This window comes from Nycticebus coucang, chromosome 2, assembly GCF_027406575.1.
Source record: "Nycticebus coucang isolate mNycCou1 chromosome 2, mNycCou1.pri, whole genome shotgun sequence".
NCBI classification, from domain to species: Eukaryota; Metazoa; Chordata; class Mammalia; order Primates; family Lorisidae; genus Nycticebus; species Nycticebus coucang.
In genome coordinates this window covers 101203547-101228707 of record NC_069781.1, presented here as the reverse complement: position 1 = coordinate 101228707, position 25161 = coordinate 101203547, and the positions used below count along the sequence as shown (strand labels likewise).

General features: G+C 44.9%; 1 protein-coding gene across 6 annotated transcripts in view; it reads left to right on the top strand.

The window, feature by feature from the left end:
• The first annotated feature begins 972 nt into the window (after positions 1 to 972).
• DAPK1 (death associated protein kinase 1) overlaps positions 973 to 25161 on the top strand; it is a 188088-nt gene continuing 163899 nt past the window's right edge. The window contains exons 1-2 of one of the 6 annotated variants that reach the window (XM_053577437.1): positions 973 to 1064; positions 2261 to 2430. In XM_053577437.1, coding sequence (XP_053433412.1) covers positions 2369 to 2430 — 62 coding nt within the window. In that variant the 5' untranslated portion in view covers positions 973 to 1064; positions 2261 to 2368. Of the gene's footprint in view, positions 1408 to 1462; positions 1603 to 1673; positions 1934 to 2021; positions 2125 to 2260; positions 2431 to 25161 lie in introns of those variants that run through there. The other 5 variants (XM_053577434.1, XM_053577439.1, XM_053577436.1 and 2 more) reach the window with 5 other exon arrangements.

The following is a 25161-nucleotide window of genomic DNA, read 5'->3' as shown; positions in this document are numbered from 1 at the left end:
CCAAAATACGCATTTGAGCATACAACTAATACAAAAATATTCAGGAGATATTTTTCATTCTCATTTCCATACTAAGTTATGGAATCTGAGTTGTATTTCACACAACTCATTTCAAACTAGCTGCATTTCTTTTTTTGCCCCACCTTTCTTTCTTTTCTTTCTTTTTTTTTTTTTTGGGAGAGAGAGAATCTCACTCCGTGGCCCGGGGTTGAGTGTCCTGTCCTCAGCCTACCTCACAACAACCTCAAACTCTTGGGCTCAAGGGATCCTCTTGCTTCAGCCTCCCGAATAGCTGGGACTACAGGGCGCCCGCCTCAACACCCAGCTAATTTTTCTGTTTTCATTAGAGACAGTCTCGCTCTTGCTCAGGCTGTCCTGAACTCCGGAGCTCAAGTAATTGGCCAGCCAGTCTTGGCCTCCCAAAGTGCTGAGATTACAGGCATGAGCCACCGCTGCCTGGGTGGAAACTAGCGCATTTCAATTATCAGCGGCCAAGAGCCTACTGGACAGTGCCAATAGACTCTGCTTCTGTTGCTCCGCTGGGCCGCGGAGAACTCAACCCTTTCTTCCCGGTCGCATACCTTTTTACTTCAGACTCCAGCTTAAACCACCAGTAGTGGAGAGAAGCCCAGTGAGGCCCGCTCCTTTCCTGCTGTTCTCTCTCCCGTTGGCCTGTTTTGTTGTAAACAGACAACAGATCTCTTCTAAAATGACATGACTCATTAGCTTACATATTTATTATCTATCCTTTCCACCAGAATGTAGGTTTCCCGAGGACAGGGATTTGTTTTGTCTTATGTGATTTTCCCGTGCGAAGCACCTTGTCTAGAACACATTTGCTGGACCGAGAAAGGGAGAAGAGGGTAGCTCAGCGAAGTGTCACAGGTGGGGCGCTAGTGTTCCGGGTCGCTGCGCTAGCTCCCCTGCCGGTGTGGGTGTGGGGCGAGTGGGTGTGTGCGGGATGTGCGCGGTAGAGCGCGCCCGCGAGCCCGGAGCGCGGAGCGGGGAGGAGCAGCTTTCGCTACGCAGAACCCGCAGCACCGGCCGGGCAGCGCAGCTCGGAGGTGGGTGGGCCGCGCCGTCAGCCCGCTCGCGGGGTCCCCATTGGCCGCCCGTCGAACGCCCTCCGCCCGGAAGGCGGCGAGGAGCCAAGAGGCTGCTCGAGAGCCGGAGCGGGAGAGCCAGGCTGAGCCGACTACCAGGACATTGTTCCTGCCGCGGAGGGGGCACGGCGACCCTCACGGCTGCGGGGTCTGGAGCCTGCGCCGGGGTGGCTGCGGGGGATCGCGCCCCCGGCTCCCTGCCTCGCTGTGCCCCCACCGCTGTCCCGCTCGTCTGCGGCACTGGCGCCTATGGTTGGCCTCCGACAGCGCTCTGGAGGGACCCGGGGAGCTCCCGGGCGCCCGGGTGAGTGGCCGCACGCGGCTCCCCGGTCCCCCTCACCCCAGGGCTCCACCGCCAGGTTTTGCCTTCGCGGTCGCCGCGCGGCTGGGTTTGCCCGGGCAGCGGCCAGAGCAAACAGGAAGGCCAAGGAGGAGGGAAACTTAGCTGCGGGGAGAAGTGCGACCGCAGCCTGGGGGCACCCCCAGCTCCTCGGGCCAGGTCGGAACAGGTGGCGCGGGCCGGGCCAGGCGCTTTGTGTAGGGGTGCGGGGACCGGGAGCGGGCTGCCGCGCCTCTGCCGGCTGCTCCCTTCCCTCCCTTGCTCCCCCGGGCGGCCGCACGCCGGGTCGGCCGGGTAACCGAGAGGGAGTCGCCAGGAATGTGCCTCTGGGGACTGCCTTGCTCCAGAAAGGGGAGAGGGTGGCCGGAGAGGCACAGGAGCCTAGAGGCGGCACGGGGTTGCTACCGCGGCTGCAGGCTGGAGAGAGATGCTTCCAGCGAGGCGCGTTCCTCTCAGGCGAGGGCTTCATTCTTCCGCGGCGCCCCTGGAGGTGGGGAGCTGGGTGGGCGTGTGTGCAGGGAAAGGGGAGGTGGGGAGGCCAGTCACTTCCGGAGCCGGTTCTGATCCTTGCAGACAGCCCTACGCTCCGGAGCGCCGATATTGGGGTGCGGTGGTGCCCGGCTCCAAGCGCGCGCTGGTGCTGCTGGGCTAGGGGCGTCCCTGGCGCGGGTTTAACAAAGGGTGCGCCTCTCCACTCCGCGGGGAGGGGCAACTCCGGAGAACCGGTCTCCAGCGAGCGGGTTTTAGATCGGAGAGGTCTACTTCCTTTTTGGCTAGTCAATTATTATTGCCTCTTTTTTTTTTTTTTTTTTATAAGGACTGGACACTGATGCATGAGGGTCCCACCGAGGTGCAGGAGCGGTGGTGATGGTTTGGGAAGCGGAGCTGAAGTGCGCTGGGCTTTGGTGAGGCGTGACAGTTTATCATGACCGTGTTCAGGCAGGAAAACGTGGATGATTACTACGACACCGGCGAGGAACTTGGCAGGTAAACGGGGTGCTGGAAGCGAACTCTAGGTTGTGGGGATGCTTAAAGCTGGTGGCCAAGGGTGGTAAACAAATGCATCAGGCGTCTCCCTCCCCTTCCTAGAGATGCGCATATTATAGAGAAAAGAGTTACTAATGGAGAGAGGGCCAAGAATCGGAAATAAACCACCTGATCTGAGGGTCTGGGGGTGAAGAGGCAGCTGCTGCCTAGTTGCTAGTTTACAGGGCACCCTATGTGGATCAAGAAGAGATTTAATTGTCTATACTAACTCTTGTCAGTCTTTGCCTTTCGAGACTATGAGACAAACACTAAGATTATAATTACAACTGAAATTAGCTTTTGTGTGTGATTTAAACAGAGTACAAACGAATTAATGGGCTTATAAAAAATTTAATACTTTTCCTCTTTCTGAATTTTCAGTGTAACATAATCAAGTATTGGTAGGTTATTTATCAATGAGGATTTGCCAAATGTTGATGTGGGGCTTAGATTTTCAAACTTCTTACAACCAGAAATTTAATTACCCACTCTGTGTTGCTGGTTGCTTTGGTTTCATTTACCATGTTAAATTTTTAACAAATCAATGAGAGTCTAATATGGCTATCTGGATTCAGAGCATACTTCCATTGCTGCAGCAGCTGTGATTGCCAGTGTAAAATCTTCCAATTTCTAGGTGAACAAAGAATGGTTTCTTTGGGGGCATCTAGCGCTGATGACTGTTTTCTTTGGGTATCTACAGTGTGTTTAGCTCTGGTCTACTTTAACAGAAAACCCCATTTTTATATTTAAAATCCAGTTTACGGAATTTGACAGAGGTATATTTTGCATTTGTGAGTGAAGTAGGCCAAAGGGTCTTTAAACAAACACAATATGTATCTACTTATGTGGGTATTTTTCCATACATACCCGATGTCCTTTTTCCTCTATGAAAAGCTTCCTTTTTCTCTATGAAAAGGAAATTAAAAACCCCCCACACCCTTGATTACCTAATGAGAATTATGAAAGCCAACCTTAACTAATTTTTTTTTAAGAATTCGAATAATAGTGAAGAATGAAAGCAATTTTTTCAAAGTTACTGTTAAAGAATCTTTCTTTGTATGTTTAGTATTGACTGAAAACATTAGTGGGAGCCAGTGTTAGGAGTTTACTACATACTGAAGATTCAGTCAGTGAGTAAGAAGGAAAGCTCTTGAAAAAAACCACATTTCATGGATATTGAGATGAAGGTTTGAGAGTATGTGGTTGAAATAGCTGGTTAAAACTATGATTCGATCATTTTTTTCCTGTGATTTTTCAAAAGGTGAGTGGTATGTGGAATTTCCTTTGGGACTAGAGAAAAAAAGGTGAAAAAATAAATTTTGATTCCATTTGTTTAGGATGGCCTGATTATATAAATTTTCTTATAAGGAGAGATGATTAAAGATGAGATGATAGGTTTATGGATTTAATTTTTTTTTTTTTTTTAGGTTTATGGATTTAAGACTACTGACCTCCTTTTCATTAGGATCTTTTGGTTGAATATGTGTTATGAGAAAGAAAAAAAAATGAGGCTTCTCTGTGGCTGGTGAGGGGAGTTTGTGATTTTTCTTTCGTGGGTGTGATGAGGGAGGTGGTTTGCTCATTTGTCACTAGCATTTTGCTTTGATTTTGGCTCTGTGTACATTTCTTTGTATAGCTTTCTCCCCACTGTGCAAGACTAATTAACAAATTACTTATTAAATAATTTATGTGGCCTAGGAATTTGAAAGAAATGCTCTGAAAAACTAGGAGTTAGGAATTTTTAAAAATGGAATGTTTACACCTGTCTATCTTATATAGCTGCTATTGTTTTTGCTGAAAAATAGGGTAACTGATGGATTTGGAGGGGAAAGTTTTTCAATCCTGTGATTACTTATATCTTCCTTGGATATAGTCACTTCTGGAAAACAAGTCCTGATACAAGATGGACATGTAGGAAAGATGCTGCTTATATGACATAATGTGTCACTGGAGGGAGATTAGGAAGGGAGGCAGGAATTTAGAGGCAGAAAATGGAAATAGGCAGATATTTGGCACAAATGCAAGGCTGTTCTAAGCAGCTAGTCAGAAGCTTTAAGCAGTGAATTATAAGCAGACCAAAATCTAGGATTTGAGACTTTACCTGCATATCTTTAGCAGTTTACTGAGCAATAGCCACTCACTTACCTTATAAATGCAGTCAGTAGCGCTATTGTTCGAACGACCAAAGTCCATAGTTAGAGGAGGGAAAATGGGTTTTTAAAGAAGTAGAATATAGGTATTACCACTAATATTATTTTATTTTTAGAAAAACTGAGAGTGTGTATGTATGAATGTGTGTGTGTGGCTGTCACTGTATGGCTCAAGAATTCTGTAGAAGTTCTCTGTCAAGTGCCAAGAACTTTTGAAAGTGTTATGATTGTCATGGCAGTGATAGAGCTGATGGGAGTCTGATCCAGAGTCTGGCTTTGCAGCCTGCTAGCTTTATAGCGTTGAACAGGTCATGTACCCACTCTGACTCTCAGGATCTTTATCTCTAGATTGAGGGACCTAGTGCTTATTTCATGGCAGTAGTAAAAATCAGGTTATCTAACTTGTAAAAGTATTTTATCAGCAGTAAAGAGTTAAACAAATATAGATATTATCCGTAGGACTGGCTGAGACATGTGGGTGTTCCAGATAGGATAATAACTTGACCTACAACTCAATATTCTTTAAGAATCTGTTTCCAACTTTGGGAAGGGAAGCCTTGTGAGAAACAGGTCATCGGGACACCTGTTGCTGACAGCACTCGGCCGCTACTGTGATTCCAAATAATGTGACTCTGGCTTTAAGCTGGCACACCCTCCAGGCAGAAGCAAGTCCCTGCAGTAAAGGGAAGACTTTAGAAGACTATTTGGTGACCTTTGGTTTTGGCTGCAGGAGGCCCTTTAGGGTCTCACCCTCTGTCCCAGGAAGCTGAACAAAGAGCTCCTTCTATCACATGTCGAAGTCTCTGAGAAGAGTTCTTACGAACACAGTTCTCTCTGCCTGCTATTAAACTGGGTTGTTTTAATGCCCTAGGATACCCCTACTGTCTCTTATCACTTGGCACGTTGGGTAGCTGCAGGCTAGCTTGCCCCACCATCTGGCTTCAGTTACACCCTTGGCCGTTGTTCAGCCTAACCTGTGAGCCTCCTGGGCACCTCTCTGTAGATTGCTTTCCTGAGGGACTGCCTTCGTTCCTGTTCCATTATCTGACCTTACATGATCTTAAGACGTGAAGTCCCACTTCCTTAATAAATCCTTCCACAGTGATTTCTCCCTTTTAGGAGCCATATGACTTGTCTGGGACACTCTGATTGTCAACGGTCATAGGCTGCCCAGTGACATGTTCCGTCCTGTTTTGTATTATTATTAGCCTTGTATTGCTCCTTGTAGCTGACTTGTAAGTTCCTTCAGGGTGTGCCTTGTGGGTGTGCCACAGAAATTCAGCATTGCTTTCTCTCCAAAGTGTGCAATGTTTTGCAGAATACCAGCAAATTGGTATTGGTGATCAGTATGAGGATTGATGCCTGAATAAGCTAATGCAGTTTTGCAGTTGTGATGTTGAGGCCGGTGTGAGGATTTCAAATGCAGTGATGATGCAGATACTGAGGTTAGAGAGTCAGGGTGCAGTGTGAATAACCTCAGTACACTTATTTGGAAAGTGAGGAGATACCCACCCTCACAAGGTATTGTGAGAATTAGAGACAATGACACTAAATATCTGACATATAATCACAGCTTAAGATATGATTTTTAATAATCTGTTTTTCTCCACCACAACATGACCACATTGCCTAGTGATTACCTATTTGATTATCTCCTTTCTCTACTGGGCCATGACCTTGGATTTGCTCATCATATTTTATTTCTCTTGCCTAATTAAATGTATGGCACTTAGTAGGTGATCAGTAAATGTATGCCGATTGACCAAATGGGTCAATATATAAGAGATACATTGAAAAAAATATATATGAGGTCCTCAACAAACGATGCTATGATGGAGATGAACATTTAGAATGTAATGGCCGCAGCTCATCAAAATAAAAAATGCTTTTATTTTTGGCTTCTTTGTGGCTGAATAGTAATGAGCGCAGCAGCCAAACTTTCCAAGCACAAGATCAGCATTAAACAAAACAAGTGAAATGGAGCATTAAATATTTTACACTGGTTTGGGTGGTCATTGGAAGCTAGTAATTCAAACTTAAAGCATTCCTCTTTTGTCATAAAATTCACAGGCATTTTCACTGAAGTAAGAAATTATCATAAGCCCTCACAGCCCAAGTACATCTGTCAGCTGGTTTGCTGTTATCTACCTGATGTTTGTCCTTACAATAGTGATAATCTTTTTTTTTTTTTTTTTTTAAAGACAAAGTCTCACTTTATCATCTTCAGTAGAGTGCTGTGGCATCACAGCTCACAACAACCTCCAACTCCTGGGCTTAGGCTATTCTCTTGCCTCAGCTTCCCAAGTAGCTGGGACTACAGGTGCCTGCCACACACCCAGCTATTTTTTTGTTGCAGTTTGGCCAGGGCTGGGTTAGAACCTGCCACCCTCAGTATCTGGGCCCAGCGCCTTTACCCACTGAGCCACAGACATTGCCCAGAATAGTGATAATCTTGTGCGGCCAGGAAAAAGGAAAAGATGCTCTAGTGTGTTTGCTGTTTGGAAATAGGAACCACAGTTCATTAGTAGGTTCCTGCATCTTTATAGGACTGTGTTGAGTGTGATTTTTTTCCTCTTTGCATTTTAACTCAGAATGTCCTCAGATGTTTCCTCTGATAAGAAAAGCTGTAAAGTTTTAAGAGAGATAAAGTTCAAATGCATTGTTCAGGAGCAATGGTTACTGATGTTAAAAAGCTATGCAATTTAGGGAGGTCTAGTAACAGTCTTCCAGGATGCGAAGGGAAGGCATAATGGCGTTTGTTAGCAGCAGTTTGGTTGAATGCTTGCTTGCTGGCAGCACTGGGTGTGTGCTGCCCAGGACCACCTGGGCAGGTATCATATGAGTTCATTCAAGGGGGTAGAAGGGCTTATTTATGGGCAAGCTGACTTCTCAATCCCCTGTGCCCTGGGCTTGTCTCTCATCTGGCCATAACATTGATGCCTCTGCAGAGTCCCAAGAAACGCGCGGTAAACTTAGAGATGTGTGCCCTAGTCAATTCGAGTATAATCATCCCTTGGGGTCTGTGGGAGATGGTTCCAAGACCTCTGAAAACACAAAAATCCATAGGTGCTCAAGTCCCTTATATACAGTGGGGTAGTATTTGTGTATAACTTATGCACATCCTCTTTTGAAATCATCTCTAGAGAATTTATAATGCCTAATATCATGTACATGCCTATGTAAATAGTTATTGTACTATATTTTTTAGAAACTGATAAGAAAAGACTTTACGTGTTCAGTACAGATGCAGTTGCAGGGTTTTGTTTTCCTTTGAACATTTCCAAGCCAAGGTTGATTGAAGGCATGGATGCAGAACCCAGAGGTATAGAGGGCTGGCTGCAGTTCCATGCAGTGTTCTAGCAGGAGAGGCAGCACTCTCTCTTCTATTTTGTCCTCTTTCCTCCCAGCAAAGTTGGAGTCCCTTGAAGGCACAGTCCAGTTTCTTCCAGGTGGGCAGCATGGGGAGAGGATGACTGGGTGGAGAGGCATAAGTACTGGCTCCTGCATACCTGCTGAGATGGGGCAGGGAGTGGTGGTGGGGGACAAGGTCAAGATGATGTTGTCTGACTCAACAGGGAAATGTGTTAGGAACTTTCCTCCTTCATTCTAGCCAATTGTTACGTGTATGAAACCTATCCAAGCACCTTATCCAAATAAAATGAAACAGGATTTGGACAGAAATTCATTTCTGATCATGAGATAAAGGAAGTCACCTACTGACAGGAGGGAAGTGGCTTCAGTTGATGAGGGGCAGCCCAGAGAATACAGGGAGGGACTCAGACCTGGAAAAAGCCTGAGTGACCAGTGTGTCCTCTCTTCTCATTTTGTCCACTTGGTGTTTGGACAGGTCAAGTGGTGTTCTTAAAGCTGTGAGTTAATTGGCAAGAGATGGGCCCAGAACCCTGGGCCTGCCTTGTTCTGCTTTATGTACTACTTAGGATCTGGCAATTTTCCTTTTTTGAAAGCCAAGTGAAGTTGGTATTTAAAGAGAGATAATGTAGGCAGCAATTCAGTGCCAATCCTGTGTAGCGTCTGCCTTGGAGAGGATGGTTAGGAATGAGGAGTAACCACACGTCATGGAAGCTTTTCATCTGAAGCCCAACCAAAGCTGGCAAGGTCTGCCCTTTGAGCTTAGAACTCTCATGGGTCATAATCACACCCTGGAACCTTCTTTCCTTTTCCAAGCAGCTCATTCCCTGCAGTTATGAATGGTGATAATCTGTGGCATAGTTTTACTCGGGTTCCAAAGTTAATAGTTTAGCTTTTTAGAAAACTCCCAAAACACTTTCATTATTATTTAACTATTGAATAATGTAATATGTAAGAGTCTGGTCTCTGCCTTGTGGGCCCACTGCCTAAATGACCATCAGTTTCTGATTTCATTAAGCAGCATTTGTCTGACTAAGTTAGAATTGGTGTATGATTGTTTGAGACTTTATGTGGAAGGTGCTATTTAATTGTTTACTCTGATTTGTTGGGGTAAATTATCAAAACAATGAATCACCTTTTAGCCTTAAAGGAGGTATGACAGTACAATTATTTATAATAAATCTAATATATGACTATGTTAACTTTCTAAATGAATTTCTTCAAATATGCAATTAGGAGATGATAGGATTAAATAAAAAGTTGGCATTTAGATTTTGTACATATCATCTAACTAAAATGGGCTTAAACTAACTTTCTCTTAACAAGTAAATCGTTCTTAGGTAAAATATAAGGTATAGTTTCATCCCAGCTCTAGATTTAATGTGCTAGATGGATTTTTACTGAGAAAAAGGTCTAAAACCTAAAATAGTTTGTGCCTTATTTTTAATCACAGCTCAAAACAAAACAGAACAGTCATGTGGCAGTAACTAATCTCTAGAGATACCTGACGGACGTGACCCACAGTGACACATGTTGATGGCTTTGGTCTTGTTTAGGTGACGCTGACAGGTGGTGGGGCTTACTGATCACACTTCTGGTCATTCAAGTGTAATTCTGGCTTTTTTCTTATGTCCTACCTGTTGACATTTCTGAATATACAAATATCAGAGATGTCAGGAGGTTGGGAGAATGCCATTCATCTTTTTTTCCTTTTAAACACATTCAACTTTGGACGGAGAACATAATGTTTGAGCAAATGAATGCTTGTAAACTGCTGATCTCTGGTGTGTGAGGAGTTTACTCTGATGGTGCTTATATTCATAAGCCTGATGGGTTTTGACTGGAAAATTTGCCTCTGAGTATGGACTCTCTTTTGGGACACATTTTACTTTCTGTCAAAACTGCCTGATTACTCTTATTTAGGATATAGTGATGAATGGGGCTGGCTTGTAAATATCTTAACTACAATTGAGATTATAAATTTTCACCTACCAGAATGAATGACTTTCGGTTGTTGAACAATTCTGTCTACAGTTCCTTGCTTTCCACTTTTGAAACTTTTCCTTTTTAACTTGAAAAGATTGTCAGAATCTTTGAGACCTTACTAGAATCCTTACACATTGCCCACAGTGAAGAATTTTCCAGTTGAAAGGAAAATAGAGAGAAAGACATCAATGCCTTTTTGGGGGAGTCCCATCATGAAAGGATTGGATTTTCCTCGGAGCTGCGTCTCTGTGTCTGCCTTACAGCTTGTACGCCCATCTGGGACCAGGCTGCGTCTTGAGGGAGGGTGGGTACAGCATGGGTGATGTGAAGAAAAAGGTGGCAGAGAGCTGTGATGGGACAGAGGGAGAGAAGAGGTCAGTATTTAGTGTTGATTCAGTTCCAATGTTTCCAACCTCCTTTGAGAAGATTTTCTAAATCCTTTGGCCGCCTCTGTGTGAAGCTCGATTTTTCTGCCATCTGTGGTTTATGGATAAGCAGCAGAAATATGTGTCTCTGGGAAAGTGATGAAAGGCTGCAACCTTTGGAGTGTAATATTTAATAGGCTGGGAGTTACAAACTGTTTGGCTTTATGAAAACACAGCTCTAGGTGCACGGGGTATACGTATCCTGCAGAGAATAGAGGTAACGGCTGACATCAGAGATGCTGAATTTGTACATGATACCCAAAAAAGCAGTCCTTAGGAATTTGGTGAGGCGAGAAGCCCTAAAAGGTTATTTGCTATCTTAAAAGTAATATTTTATTGGTCTATAAATCAGTATAATTGAAAGCAGAGCCTGCCAGGAGTTTCTGCTGTACACCTGGGATGGGAATATAGAAAGTTGTCTTTCTAAATGTTGGCTTTGCCTCTCAGAATCTCTACGATCAGCATGGGAACGGCTGTCAGTAACGCCAGACTCTTCCGTCAAGTTTGTCCTCAGGAGCTCCTCTGGCTGCAGATGCTTGTGGTTTTGTTGGTTTTGTTCATTTCCTTCCCTGCCCTAGCACATGGAGCAGCTCCTTTCCTCATTTGGTTCTGCTCCTCTGTCGCCCATAAACACAGCCGCACCACATGCGGAGGGCCAGCCCTGGCCAACTGAAGCCACTCCTGCCCTTTTTCTCACTGCCATCACTGCAGATGGACTAGATGGAGGGTGTCTACAGGGTTCCCATTTAGAATCGTAAAGGTTTACTCCAGGCTTTGTCGCATATTCCATCACAAAACGCAGCAGGAATCTGATTCAGTTGTTTGGGAGAGGAAGTGAATTAGCGCAAGTGGAATATTTTCCAGGTTGAAATTTTATCATCTTGTGCTTTCCTCTCTATCCCTCGTTTACCTCAAAGAGGTAAGAACGCTTGGCAAATAGAGGACAGGGAACTGTAAGCTTGTCGATCCTGGAGAAGCATGAAGGTACTTGGTTTTGTTAAATGTGATTCAGGCATGGAACGAGTAGATCCTGTTATTACTAATTAATAAAGACCATTCTTTTGTAGGCCTCATCTTTAGAAATCACATTCTCTTTAATACAGATGACTTGAAATTTTTATCTACATTAGAGAGAAATCTGGAGAATAAGAAACAAATACAAAATGACCTGACGGTGTGCACAGCTACCCTGATGTCCTGTATCCCTTAACAATTTGGATTAAGTAACTGGCCACTTTGTGTTCTCTTACCACTAGCTTATGAATGGGATTCTTGGCTCCCTCTATGGATTGTGAGTTTTCAGGGTACAGAGAACATGGCTTTTTGTGCCTCTTATTTTTCTTAGGATTAAGATGAGCATACTGTAGGCCTTGTATATTTGAAGTTTGTAAAGTAATGTATCTAAAAATTGGAATAGTAGTTCAAGGCTGTGGGCGTGATTCCCTGTCTCTACAACACTCTGTTATCTTGTGAAAGCCATTTGACTTCCATGAGACTCAGTTTTCTATGAGACTCAGTTTTTCTCATCTGTAAAATGGGGTTAATCATCATACCCACTTTATAAAGTTGGCAAGATATGTGTGAAGTGCTTGGCACAGTACCAGGTACACAGTAAGTGCTTGAGGGGTGGTGGCTGTTGTACAAGACAGGGCAAGAGTGAGAGAGTGAGAGTGAGGGAGAGAGAGAGAGGCTGTGTAACATGCTTCTGAATCTGTGCTCCTGACTCCAGCCTTTTCTCCATTCATTCCTCATTACCTCCCCACGTTCTGGGCTGGCCTCCTGGGGCCAAGGTAGGGTTGAGGGCTTTCTTCTCAGTCCCATCCTTCCTTCTTCTCTTCTCCTTTTCTCCTCTTCCTCTCTCTCTTTTTGGCTCAGCTAGCCTGGTGGGCTCAGTCTGCCATGTCTGACTTTATCTGTTCCATTTTTCTGGGTGTACCTGCCCACTGCAGCTGAACTCAGTTTATGTGCTGAGCACCCTCAGGAGGCTCTTTAGGTGATTCTTAGGGTTCCGGAACACATATTAACTGTGAGTTGAGCTGAGTATTTCAAAGCTGGTGGAGGCAGAGCTTAAAGAGATTCCCCTTTCCTAGGCCACCTAAACCCCATGGTACAAGGGCAGGAGGAGCCTCATGTTAGTGGTTCCTGAATGAATGAAGGAATGCATCATGTTAGAGGCTCTATGAAGATGGGGAGAGATGCGTCCAAGGAAGCAAGGACAGCTAACGGCTGCACTGCAGCCAGGAATTCGCTGCTCGGTGGGAAGGCTGCTCAGGAACCCTTTTAATGATGGTCCTGCTGGCGATACTGGGAACCTGGGACTATGTCAGCATGGAAATTCATGTTTCAGTATGGTGTGCTTTGGTCCCTGAAAGGTCAATTCCATTTTTCTAGCTTGCTTTTTAAATTAAAACCCATCTTGGACAGCCAAATAAGACATGGGGAATGGGACAAAGGAAAGAATTAATTGATTTTTATTATGAATCTTCATTGAAAAGGAATCTGAGCTGAGTGTGGGCATCTGAGTTTCTGACCAGGACAAGCTTGCTACAGAATGTGGGACGTACAGCAGATCTTGAGGCTCCATTCATTTCTGACACGTACTAATTTAAGATGTGAAAATGAATGTTTTGCCAAGCCAGAATGGCCCGTGCCAAGAAAAGCCTATTAGGTTGGTGGCTGAAAGGCTGAATTGTTAGGATTTGCTTAGTGGCAAGGCCCTGCCAGCTGCTGTGGGTAAATGCCCACTTACACATTTGAGTGCCTGTCCTTGTTCCCCCCAGAGTGGGGTCTAGTCTGTTCAAGAAACATGGCTGCTGAGTAAAAGCTTTGAAAAGATTCTTCTTTCTCCTTTGGGCTTGTAGATGGGCATTTTTAGTTTATAAAATTAACATTAAGCTCTGACACATTTGAAAGGAAAATGCCTGGAATTGGGTCTGTAAATTGAGTTCTGTAAGAATATCAAGGAGGGAAATACTCAATTAAAAAACAGGCAACAGAGATAGGCTGTTAAACAAAACAATCATTTTAAACCGTAATATCGTCCCATCCTTTATTCATGCATCAATGGTTGATTGAATGTCTCAATGAAATGGCACTTGCTGGGGTGTTGGGCAGGGCCCTTTATCTCAACAAGCTCTGAATACACCAACTTCCACACAGCTAACAATAATAGCCTAAGTAAGAAGGAACATACACAAAGCATGAGAAAATGTTTTGGAGTTCAGGCAAGGAGTGCTCATTCTGACTTAGAGGATTCATTACTTCATTCATTCAGGTTCTGGGAGTGGGAGGGACATAAAAATGTAGCAGGTGGGTGCAGGAGGGGATATGTATGTGTGTCTCTACTTATATGTTCCTTGGAGGAAACTGGGAATCAGACGTGAAGGAAGGAGATAGGGAACCTAAGATTTGCTAGGAGCCCACTCTAGACCAGCAACTGGAGGTGGGTATCAGAATTTACACATGAGAAAACCGAGGTTCAGAAAGATGATCAGTCTTGAACAGTATGTTTAGCGTGATGGAGGCAATGGCTGGACTCCCAAACTGCTAAGCCATGTCTGGAAATTAGGTGGTCTGTGGTGCAGCTCATTTTGTGACCTGTTCCCCGGTTACTGTCTTGGAAGGGAGGTTTTAAAAAGTTAAAAATGTCTAGCACAGTGCTGGCTCACACGATGCATCCAGTGCAGGTTTCCTTCCTTGCTTCCTCTGAGCCAGGGGTTCTCAACCTTGACAGAAGGGACGGTTTGGTCTGGGTAAGTCTCTGTTGTGGGGGTGTCCTGTGCATTGTAGGATGTCCAGTAGCATCTGTGGCCTCTACCCACTGGACCGCTAATGACAGCCCCCCTAATCCCATCGTGACAGCCAAAAATGTCTCCAGCCTTTGCTGAACGTTTGCTGTGAGATAAAATCCCCCCTTTCTCCAGGCAAGTCTTAACTAATGGGTGTAGGGGCTGGAGCTGGTTCAGGCAAAGAGGGGCCTGCCCTTGTGGGCAAGGAGAATACCACTGAGCTTCCTGTGGAATGAGCTGAGAGAAGGTATTGATCTTGGTTGTTCAAAAGTGGGAGGATAGGCTGGGTGCGGTGGCTCAAGACTATAATCCTAGCACTCTGGGAAGCCAAGGCAGGTGGATTGCTTGAGCTCCAGAGTTCAAGACTAGCCTGAGCAAGAGTAAGACCTCATTTCTAAAAATACCCCAGAATGTTGTGGTTGGTGCCTATAGTTCTAGCCACTCAGGAGGCTGAGGCAATAGAATCACTTCAGCCCAAGGGATTGAAGTTGCTGTGAGCTATGACACCATAGCACTCTACCAAGGGCATCAAAGTGACACTCTGTCTCAAAAAAACAAAAACAAAAAAAACTGGGGAGGGAAGAGAATGGGCTGCCAGATGGTGTGGGCTCTAGGGCAGTTGCTATTTGACTCTGGCTTGTGTTGACTGTCCCAGAGGTCTGGGTGGCACTGCCAGTGCAACCTGAAGAACTTGCTGGTCAGATGTGCAGTTGACACTGGCCTTGGGGTGGCAGCTGACATGTTGACTCGCTTTTCCTTCTCCATGCTTATCACCCTGGTAATTACATGTCTATTTGTATTAATTACTTTAAAGTGTCATTCTCTTCTTTAAGACTGGCTGGAGGCTCCTATGATCTAAATGTCTGACCTGGTTTTTGCTGTTACATTGAGCATGTGAATTGGCCCTAAGTAGGTTTTCAGTGAGCATTTGAATGAGTGATTTGAATAAATGAATGTGAGGTTCCCATTAAATTGTTAGGATGAACCGAACCCAACATGATTACATTTATTAGAGATTAAAGATGAAGCCAGACAGTTAAGTTGGAGGGAAAAAACAAGGCACAAAGGTTGCAGCAGAAAGATCTGGCATGCCAGTGTCCATTTGGAGAAGAGTCTGAGAGGTTTTTCTTGAGACAGAGTCTCACTCTGTCACCCTGGGTAGAGTGCTGTAACATCCATCATAGCTCACAGCAAGCTCAAACTCTTGGGCTCCAGTGATCTTCTTACTTCAGTTTTTCTGTTTTTAGTAGTGTCAGGTTGCTCTTGCTCAGGATGGTCTCAAACTACTGAACTCCAGCAATCCACCTGCCCTGGCCTCCTAGAATGCTAGGGTTATAGCTGTGAGCTACTGTGCTCGACCTGAGAGCTTTGTTAATTCATAAACGTCCTGGGAACCAATCTACTTGTGACTGCATTAAAAAGAAATATGGTTCTCATCCATACGATGGAAATCGAACATCCACAGCAGGGAAGTGCTGGTACTTCCGTTTTCTCTGAAGTCTCTCTGCCTCTGGGACAGGATAGGGCTCTGGTCAGTGAGACACCAGTAGACTTTGGGCAGCTCAAAGGAGGCAGAAGTCAGGGAACCCCAGCCTTAGCCATGCCGCCAGGTACCATCTGCATCCTTTTGCAGATACTGCTGCATTTAATTCCTCAGACTGGCCCCTCATGGGAAGCCTCTATTTCAGGTCTTGGCAAACTTTCACTGTAAAGGTAGTAAATATTGTAAGCTCTGTGGGCCACGTGGTTTCTGTTGCAATAACTCAACTGTGTCATTTTAGCTCAAAAGCAGCCGCAGACAACATGTGTCCAATTGGGTGTGGCTGTGTTCTAATAAAAACAGGCAGCAGTCTGGATGTAGCCTGTGGGCCATAATTTGGTAACCCCTGCTCTGTTTTATTGATGAATAAACCAAGGCTCAAAGAGATTAAATAATTTAATTTGCCAAAATGAGTTAAGTGGGAGAGCCGGGATTCAAACTTGAGCCTCTCTGGCTCTGAAGTCAGTTTCCTTTAGCTTTGGCACGTGGTTTGTAAACATGTGAGGATGATCTGTTGGATGGGGATAGCCGTATTTGGGCAACATTAGAATGCCAAAGTGGGGGCCAGTGCTGGGAGCTGGGGGGAGGGAGTAGAAAGAGCTGGAAGCTGGCCAACATCAGAGGGTCTGGTGGGAGGTGGTGTGGTCAGCAACACAGTGTGGATATTGGGTGTCTGCCTGGTAGGGGTTCTGAGAAGGGATGGCTGATGACCTCTGCCTGCCCAGCCCCTTGGCTCTGTAATCTTGTGGGTAACAACTCCCATCAGAGTCCTCTAGCCCTGAAATGGTGTGGCTTCAACAGGAGCTGCTGGGCCAGTAATTGCTGTTTTTACCTCATTCTTACAGTCTAACCTTCTGGCCTGTCCTGCCCACTCCTAATGACTTTGTACTGCCGGTGGGTCCTTCCAGCCTCCCCCACTTCCCTGCAGTGGTCAGGAGTGCCCCTTCCCCCTTTCTAGCTCCTGGTTCTCACTGTACACTCAGCTGAATCCCCAGGAAGGACACAGAGGAGAGGAGAGGACAGTCCCAGGGCTGTCCAGATAGCGCAGATGGTGTGTCCCTGCGTCTCCAGGGATGTGGGCAAACTAAGTGTTTGCTGCTTGCAATTCTTTCTCTGGCTGAAATTGCCCCCAGTTCCGCCACCGTCCTTGGTGTGGAGGCTGGGACTCTGTCTCTGTCACTACTCTATATTCCACCATGCTGGGCCACAGTCATGGTCTAGGCCACATCAAATCCTCCCTGCAAGTGCTACTCCACCCCAGTAGAGCCAGCACGGATGGGGCCATTGGAGGGTACTGTGCAAAATGAAGGTATGGCAGTCTGGAGCTGGCAGGAAACTGGACCCTTCTTATGGTCCAGGTCCAGGTGCTTGGATGGTCAAGTACACACTGTCTGGCAACAGAAGGGGAGATGCCACCAGGCCCAGGGCTGTGTGGGAGCCACAGAGGAGTGTCACCAGCATATGCCACTTTGGGGAAGAAACACCATGACCTCTGTCTCCTCCTGCCTCCACTCTCCCAGCAGTGCCTCTTGTTAACCAAACCGAACAGGAACCACCTGTAGGGAGCCAGCCGGGGTGGTGTAGAGAGAGGGGAAGAGAGAACAGATTGGGTGATGGGGGAGGACAGACAGATGGGACCGATGGAGAATAACCAGGAAAGGGCAGAAAGGGCGTCCACTCGTGACAACAGTGGTTTGCCAGGTTGGTGCTTCCCTCAGGGGTGCAGGTGATTAGGATCTGCAGTGTTGATATGCTGGGCCCTCCTGTTTACTTCTCGGTAAATTGGGTTTATATTTCATTATCCCCAAGAAGTTATTCCTGAGCCTTTCACGTGTCAAAGCCTTGCCCCACTCTTGCAAACTCCTGGGGCAATTCCTCCCTGGCACATTCATCCAGCATGAAGATTCCCCACTGTTTTGTGTGTGTGTCTTCCCCAGATTGCCCTGCCCCCTAAGGTATCATCATTCTTTTGTTCCCAGCATCTTGTGAGGAGGAAGTTAATTCAAAATTATTTGTTTGATTGATCATCAAATCAAACAAAATGATATGTTTGATTTGATGATCAATTCCGTTAACAGGTTATCATCAGAGAGATTTGAAATGAAGGACTGTAGCCATAGTTCCTGTGAGTTTTAAAGGTGGACAGAATAATTGCTGCAGAGTCCTTTAAGATGGTTGGTATGTTGGTGCACATGTTTTCATCCTTGGGATAACCCTGGCTGGTGTCAGCCTCGTAAGGGTACAATGTGGGTCCTAGTCTCACTTTCTGCTAGCTGTGGTAGAGTAGAGTTCAGACTACATGGCTGTGTCCTTTCCATTGTAGCATCCTGAGGATTTCCCCCAAATCCGTGGCACCTCGTTACTGTGTCACCTGTTCTCAGTGTCAGCTGTTTTTTTAATATGAAAGCATAGGGGGAAGGTGGGTCTAGTAGGAATAAGATGTGGTTGACACCATTTCTGTTACAGAAGGGGAGATGGGTACTAGAGGTCTTAGGCCCCCAGCTGCCAGTCTAGTGTGGTCCTCAGAGAAAGCACCACTCACCTGTCACTCAGGCTGGCAGGGGAGCCTTTTTGCAGTGGTCAGTCAGTTGCATCATATCTTGCTCTCTTTTTTAATGATGCTTGAAAATTGGGGCTTCAAAAGGGAAGAAGGAAGTCTTAATATAGAATTGTCTTCCTTTCCAGTGAGTTTTAATTGAGTACCCATGGAAAGGTATATCATGTGTTCTAAAAGGATAGGATTTAATTATGGTTTAAAATTAGTTCTATAGGAAGTGCTCGGAGATTTCATCCAGGGAGAAGAAACAGAGGGTTCCAGGAGAATTGTGTAAACCAGTTAATGGAAGAATGGATTCCTGGTACTGAGGGATGGGAGGCTTGCCAGCATCACAACAAGGTGTGAATTAGGCTCCCAGCACTGGAGGAAGTGGAGGAGCTGCCAGGTGTGAGGCTGTGAAGGGACCCTGGGGAGCACAGCTGGAGACAGAGCTGTTTTCCACTCCCTGTAGTTCTGATTTTAGGCATTGCACTTCTCCATGATAATAAAGAGGTTGAAGACAAGTTGTTTGAAAGCCAAAAGACCAGGGGAGAGTTATTTGGGAGCAGGTGTTTAAAAACCAGCCACCTTGGGTGGGAAGAATTTAAGATAATTGGTAACAACTTTTATAGCTTATAGGGTTTCTTTTTGACCCTTGAAAGTAGGTGAGAAGAGGATTTCTATAGCAGAGCTCGAAGTTAAACTTGAGGCTGCAGAGTTCAGTTCAGTGGTGAATTGAAATATCTGTGTGTGTGTGTGTGTCTATATACACACAAAAAAATATACCTACACATACATATATATACACATGTATTTATTATAAATTTTTTTCTGATAGAAAGGAATTATAACACAATACACAAATAAAATAACTGCCAGGTATGGTGACTTGCACCTGTTTTCCCAGCTACTGGGAAGGTTTGAGGCCACAAGTTCAAGGCTGCAGTGAGCTGTGATTGCACCTCTGCACTCCAGCCTTGGAGACCAAGAGCCCATCTCTAAGGGAAAAAAAATAGAAAAAAATTATAACAAACTGTGCAGTCTTTTTTATAAATTCCACTTAGCCAGTTCTTACAGAATGCTTTTGTTGATTTTTTTCCTGTGGCCAACATATGTTGACAGTGGTTTCACATACACAGTTGCATCCTAATCCACTAATTCTTTCCTTAATAAATTCATTACCATTAAATCTGATATGTGATCTACTGTTAGATTATTTCTCACTTGTAAAAAGTCATATTCCTTAACCCCAATTTGGCTTCAGCATTGTCGATTACAGTACTGCTCGCTATTTTTTGTTTTTTTTTTTTTTTTTTACCTTTTGGTATCATTGCAGGGATTGGGACATTTTTTGATTCTATATCGTCTGACAGTGTCTGTGTTTAGCAACCAGGTCACAAAATTCCTGAAAAATGAGCAGTCGGTTCTTGTGAGCCAGCACACATGACCAGCTCTATTTTCAAAGTCTGAAAGGCAGGTACATGTCTTATTCCCTCTTCAGCCCTAGGCTTAAGGACATGCTAAGGGTATGGTTAGAGATTCAAGAAGTGTTGGGGGGGAGTGGATGAATGAGATTTCAAGCTCGATCAGTCTGTGGGACTCCAGTTCATAGAATATGAGGACAAGGTCCCTGATGGGCAATGAGGAATCTTGGGAAAGAAGGGGCACCAGAGACTGGCTCCACCATCAGAACTTGGCTGGCAGGCCCTGCCTTCCTGTGGGATGTTGGAGAGAAGACAGACAATGTCTTTTGGTATCCCTTTCTTCTAGCTTTATTTAACGTTCCGGCATTTTTATTCCCCATCTTCTAGAAAAGGGAAGGCTTTCTTGTCTAGTGACTTGATGACTTATGGTAGTTGCTTTGGTTTGACTATTTGTCTCCTCAAATGTCACGTTCAGACTTAATCCCCAGGGTGGTGGTGTTGAGAGACGGGGTCTTTAAGAGGTGACTGGGTCATGAAGGCTCTGCCCTCTTGAATGGATTAATTCATTCAAGGACTAAAAGGTTAATGGATTAATGAGTTATCGTGGGAGTAGAACCAATGGCTTTGTAATGAGAGGGAGAGATCAGAGCATAGCATGTGAGCACAGTCTTGCCCTTTCACTGTGTACGGCCCTTTACCGCACATGTTATGATGCAGCAAGATGCTAGTGCCATGCTCTTGGCCTTCCCAGGCTCTAGAACTGTGAGCTAAATAAACTTCTTTTCTTTAGAAATTACCTGTGGCCTTCTGTTATAGCAACAGAAAATGGGCTGAGACAGTAGTCATCAATACTTTACCGGAATGACCTGTTATGGAAAGCAAGAGCATTATATGCATATACCTGGTTTTAAACAGATCCCTTAACCTCTTCTAACGTGACATATGTAATACAGCCACATAGTTTGAAAGTCAAAGAGAATATGCTCCTATCCTCCAATGACTACCTCTTTTTGGTGTGTTACACACATTGTTCTCCATTTTTGTTGTTTTTTCTTTCTTTCTCTCCTCATAGAATATCTTGAAAGTCATGTCATTGCTGTACATTTAAAGATAATGGGATAAGTTCTTTTTTTTAATTGTTAAATCATAGCTGTGTACATTAGTGCAATCAAGGGGTATAATGTGCTGGTTTCATATACAATCTGAAATATTCTCATCAAACTGTTCAACGTAGGGTCATTGCTGTACAAAAAGAAATGTCTTTTTCCATTCTACAGATTGACCATCGATGTCATTTACCTGACCCTTTCCCTATCTGCGAACTTGGAGTGTTCTTGTCTAATTTTTTCTATTATAAGCAATTCTACAATGACTATCTTTGTTTGAGATGTTGAAATTATCTGTAGGATAAATTCCTAGAAGTGGAATTGCTAAAAAGAACATGTACCTGTTATTCTCGTCAAGCTACTTTTCGTAGAAGGTAAGTAAGTTTGCAAATCCAGTGACAAGCGAGAGCGCTGGCTTCTCTCCGCTCTCCCATAGCTGTTTGATCCTTTTTGATCCTTGCCACTTTGATAAGTATAGTTTCATCAATTTTTAAGTGAGAATGAGTATAGGCATCTTTTCAAGTGTGTTTAAGAACTGTTTGTCTTTGCTGTGAACCTTCTGTTCATACTATTTGCCCATGTTTCTATGGATTTGTAGATTTTTATTTATTTGTAGGAACTCTTCATGTGTTAAAAATGGCTTTCTGTCTGGGATATGATTTGCATGTCTTTGCTCTAGGTCGTTATTTGCCTTTTGATGTTTCTGGTGTTTTTCCTCCGTGAACATATTTTTTGCATTGTATTAAGATAGATAACATAAAGTTTATCCTTTTAACCATTTTTAAGTGCACAGTTCATTGATGTTAAATACATTCCCGTCGGTTGTGCAGCCATTATCACTGTCCATCTCTAGAGCTTTTTCTTTTTTTTTTTTAAATAATGTTTATTAATTTTCCAATGAGTTCTCAGTGTCTGTATCTGGTAGTTATTTGAAAGTTTTCCAGTGGTGTCAAAGGAAATAACATGCTGTTTTTACACAGGGTTGTAAATGAAGTCCACCTTTTTTGTTTGGCCGGGGCCAGGTTTGAACCCACGACCTCTGGTTTATGGGGCTGGCGCCCTACTCCTTGAGCCACAGGCACACTAGAGCTTTTTCATCATCCCAAATGGATATTTTAAAAAAGTAATCACATTTATCAAATTCATTTCATCTTTTGTGGGTTTTGTATCACAGTTAGAAAGGACCTTCACTACTATGAGTTTATTTTAAAATATTCTTTTATCATTTCTTCTAATACTTTATGGTTTAGTATGTATACTTAAATCTGTGCCCCCCTTGGAATTAATTTTGGTGTAAATTGTGAGAAATGGCTCCGAGTGTATTTTTTCCAGAGCCCTGTGATTTCCGTTTGGTCTTCAGAACATGGTTTAGAGGCTAGCTAAATGCAGCCAGAGAGGTTTCTGGCACTCTTGGCAGCCTCAGGGAAGCAGGAAAGCAGCTGGTATGTGTGTGGGGTGACGGGGTTCATAAATTAAGCCTGAGCTAAACTAATGAGATCCCATTCTAGGAAAATATGAGCTCTACAGTATTTATGTTTGTTATCCTCAGAGTCATGGACATGCTGGTGTGGGTACTTTGTCTGAAGGTGTCAAAAGATGGCCTACATGTGCCTGCCCTGAGACAGCGGATGGGACAGGTAGAGTGCATGAGAGCAGACGGGTGGTCTCCTGCGTGAGGCATCCTGCAAGCGTGAGCAGTTTGCTCCCAACGGTGGTCCCTACAGGAGGCTGGCACTGGGGACTGAAGTCCAACTGATGCTCAGGGCCTCTGCCTGGATGAGGGGGTGCCTGTTTCCAACTGGCCCAAAGGCCACAGTTTTCTGGACCCACCAACATGTACCCTACTGGATCTAAAGGGAGAGCCAGGGAGCACCCCCTGTGTTCCAGGGGTGCTAGACCTGGGTCCCCTCAGGCTGCAAGGGCATAGTCATCAGTCCATGACTGATGTGGTGACATGGAAAAGGTTAAAAAGCACACATTTGAACTTCCATCTTTCTAAAAGCCTGGAGGGATGGGTTTCCTGCCAGAACCACCTCCTGATAGAATTGGGAGAGGAAGGGGAACCCCATTTTGAATCCTTTCACATCCAAAACAGTGTGAATGCTGCACCCTGAGGTCTTTATTTCCTGGGAGCCTGTGGGTGGCTCTGTGCAAACAATTGTGGTGCAAGGTGGTGTCTTCTGTGTGTGTGTGGGTGAATTCCAGGACTTTCTCTATCTGAGTTGAATAAATGAATGACAAAGGTCAGGTTCCATAAATAATCTGAGTGGTTCTTTATAGTGCAGCCATGTCTAGGTTGGGGACCTCTGGTCCACCCCCCACTGCATGTTTTCCCATCTCTTTTCCTCTGAGCCCTCCAGCCCAGGCTGTGACTCCCCGGCTGCTCTCACTGTGCCTGGTGCATTCAGGTGCAGGAATGGCTGAGACGCTTGATTACCTATCCCCGCTGCCTTCTCTGTGGTAGGAGGGCTCAGTTATTCTGAAGCTCACAACCAGGATTTGTAGTTCGGCACAGGTATACAGTTTGTTTTTAAAATAAAATTGGCCAGGTGCAGTGGCTCGTGCCTGTGATCCTCACACTCTGAGAGGCCAAGATGAGAGAATCACTTGAGCTCAGGAGTTCAAGACCAGCCTGAGCAAGGGCTAGACCCTGTCTCTGCTAAAAATAGAAAAATTAGCCAGGCAGTGTGGCTGGTGCTTGTAGTCCCAGCTACTTGGGAGGCTGTGCCAGGAGGATCACTCACTTGAGCCCAGGAGTTTTGAGATTGCTGTGAGCTGTGATGATGCCACTGCACTCTGCTTGGGACAACAGAGTGAGACTCTGTCTGAAAATATATACATACATATATATGTATATATATATATCATACTACTAGATTTTGGGAGCTTTTTAAAAAAGTACAGTTTCTATATAGTAACAGTCACGGTTTTTACTGTACAGTTAGATGTTTTAACAAACACATAAATGACATACAGTCATTTAAGCTCCACTGAGATAGTAGTTGAGATAGTAGTTCCCTATCTGCCAGATTTCCACCTGTGCCTTGTGGTTAATGCTCCCCCATCCTCCTCCTTCATCTGGCAACCACTGATCCATTTTCTGTCCCTGGAAGTCTCTCCAATCATAGCATGTATAGCTTTTAAGTCTGGCTAGCATAATGCAGCTGGGACTCTTCCATGTTGTCACCTACACTGTTTTATCCCTTTTTACCGCTGAGTTGTATTCCATTGTGTGAGCATGCCCCAGTTTATCCATTCACCAACTGCAGGACATTGGGTTTTTCTGATATCTCACTAGTATTCTGATCATCTTCATCCACTAGCTGAGGGGAAGTTTTCTAGAGCGTCCTCCTGATAATAACCAAGTATGTTTGGCATCTCTTTTGAGGGCATAGTTTTTGGGGCAACATCCCCCAAGATATCCTGTGTAATTGTGCACAAAAGGGTCCTTTATGATGATAGTGGTGGTGGGGGTGTCACTGTGCCTAGGCCTGGTTGACATCTCACCGTCCTTAATTATTTCTTGCTGGTCTTTCCTGTGAGCAACGTGCCTTCTTTGATGCTGAGGTCGATTAGAAATGTTTACAAAAGGATTTCTCTGAAAACTCGGAAACCCAAACTAAACCATCTACATATGCTGTATTCTACTTCAAAAACAGTTGGAAGATAGTAGACAGAATTCTTCCCATTAGGGGAGGGGAAGATTTCTTAGCAGTGGAGGCCAAAGAGGGAGGGGAGGGGAAAGAACCAGCCAGCGGAACAGGTGGGTCTTGGCGGGCTGTGTAAGTGGACGCCCAAAGGTGAAGGGCCACAGTGTTGTTAGTTGTCTGTAGTATTTAGCTGGTGGAAACAAAATGCCATAAACATTCGGTAAGAGTGAGGACAGCTAGTGTCTATGTACCTCATGGACAGGTTGTGTCCTTCTGGGTGGCTCTCTGCTCTGTTAGGTATTGGTCTCCCAGTGACTGCAGAAGACCCCAAGGGTAGCATTGAGGATGTGCTCTTTCCTCCTTGACTTGTGGTCTCCGCCAGGGTGCATCCTTGGGCAGATCTCTTGCCCTCCAGGTCTTCTGCCAGGGTGAGGGGCTTGGAGGAGATGGGCTTCTTGGGTCTCTGATGCTGATCCCACCCCTCAGAACTTGAGCACACAAGAGTCTTTGAAGCCTCCTGGGTCTGCAAGTCCAGAAACTGACAAGTCCACACTGCAGAATGTTCCTGCTTCCACTGCTGTGCACCAGACAGACACAGGTGACCATGCTCTGTACAGGCAAAGTCTAGGCTCACCAGTCTGGGCCCCCGCAGAGCACAAAATTGAGCTTGCCCCAAAAGTGATCTGGCAAAAGATCCCCAAAGCCTTTAAATGTCACT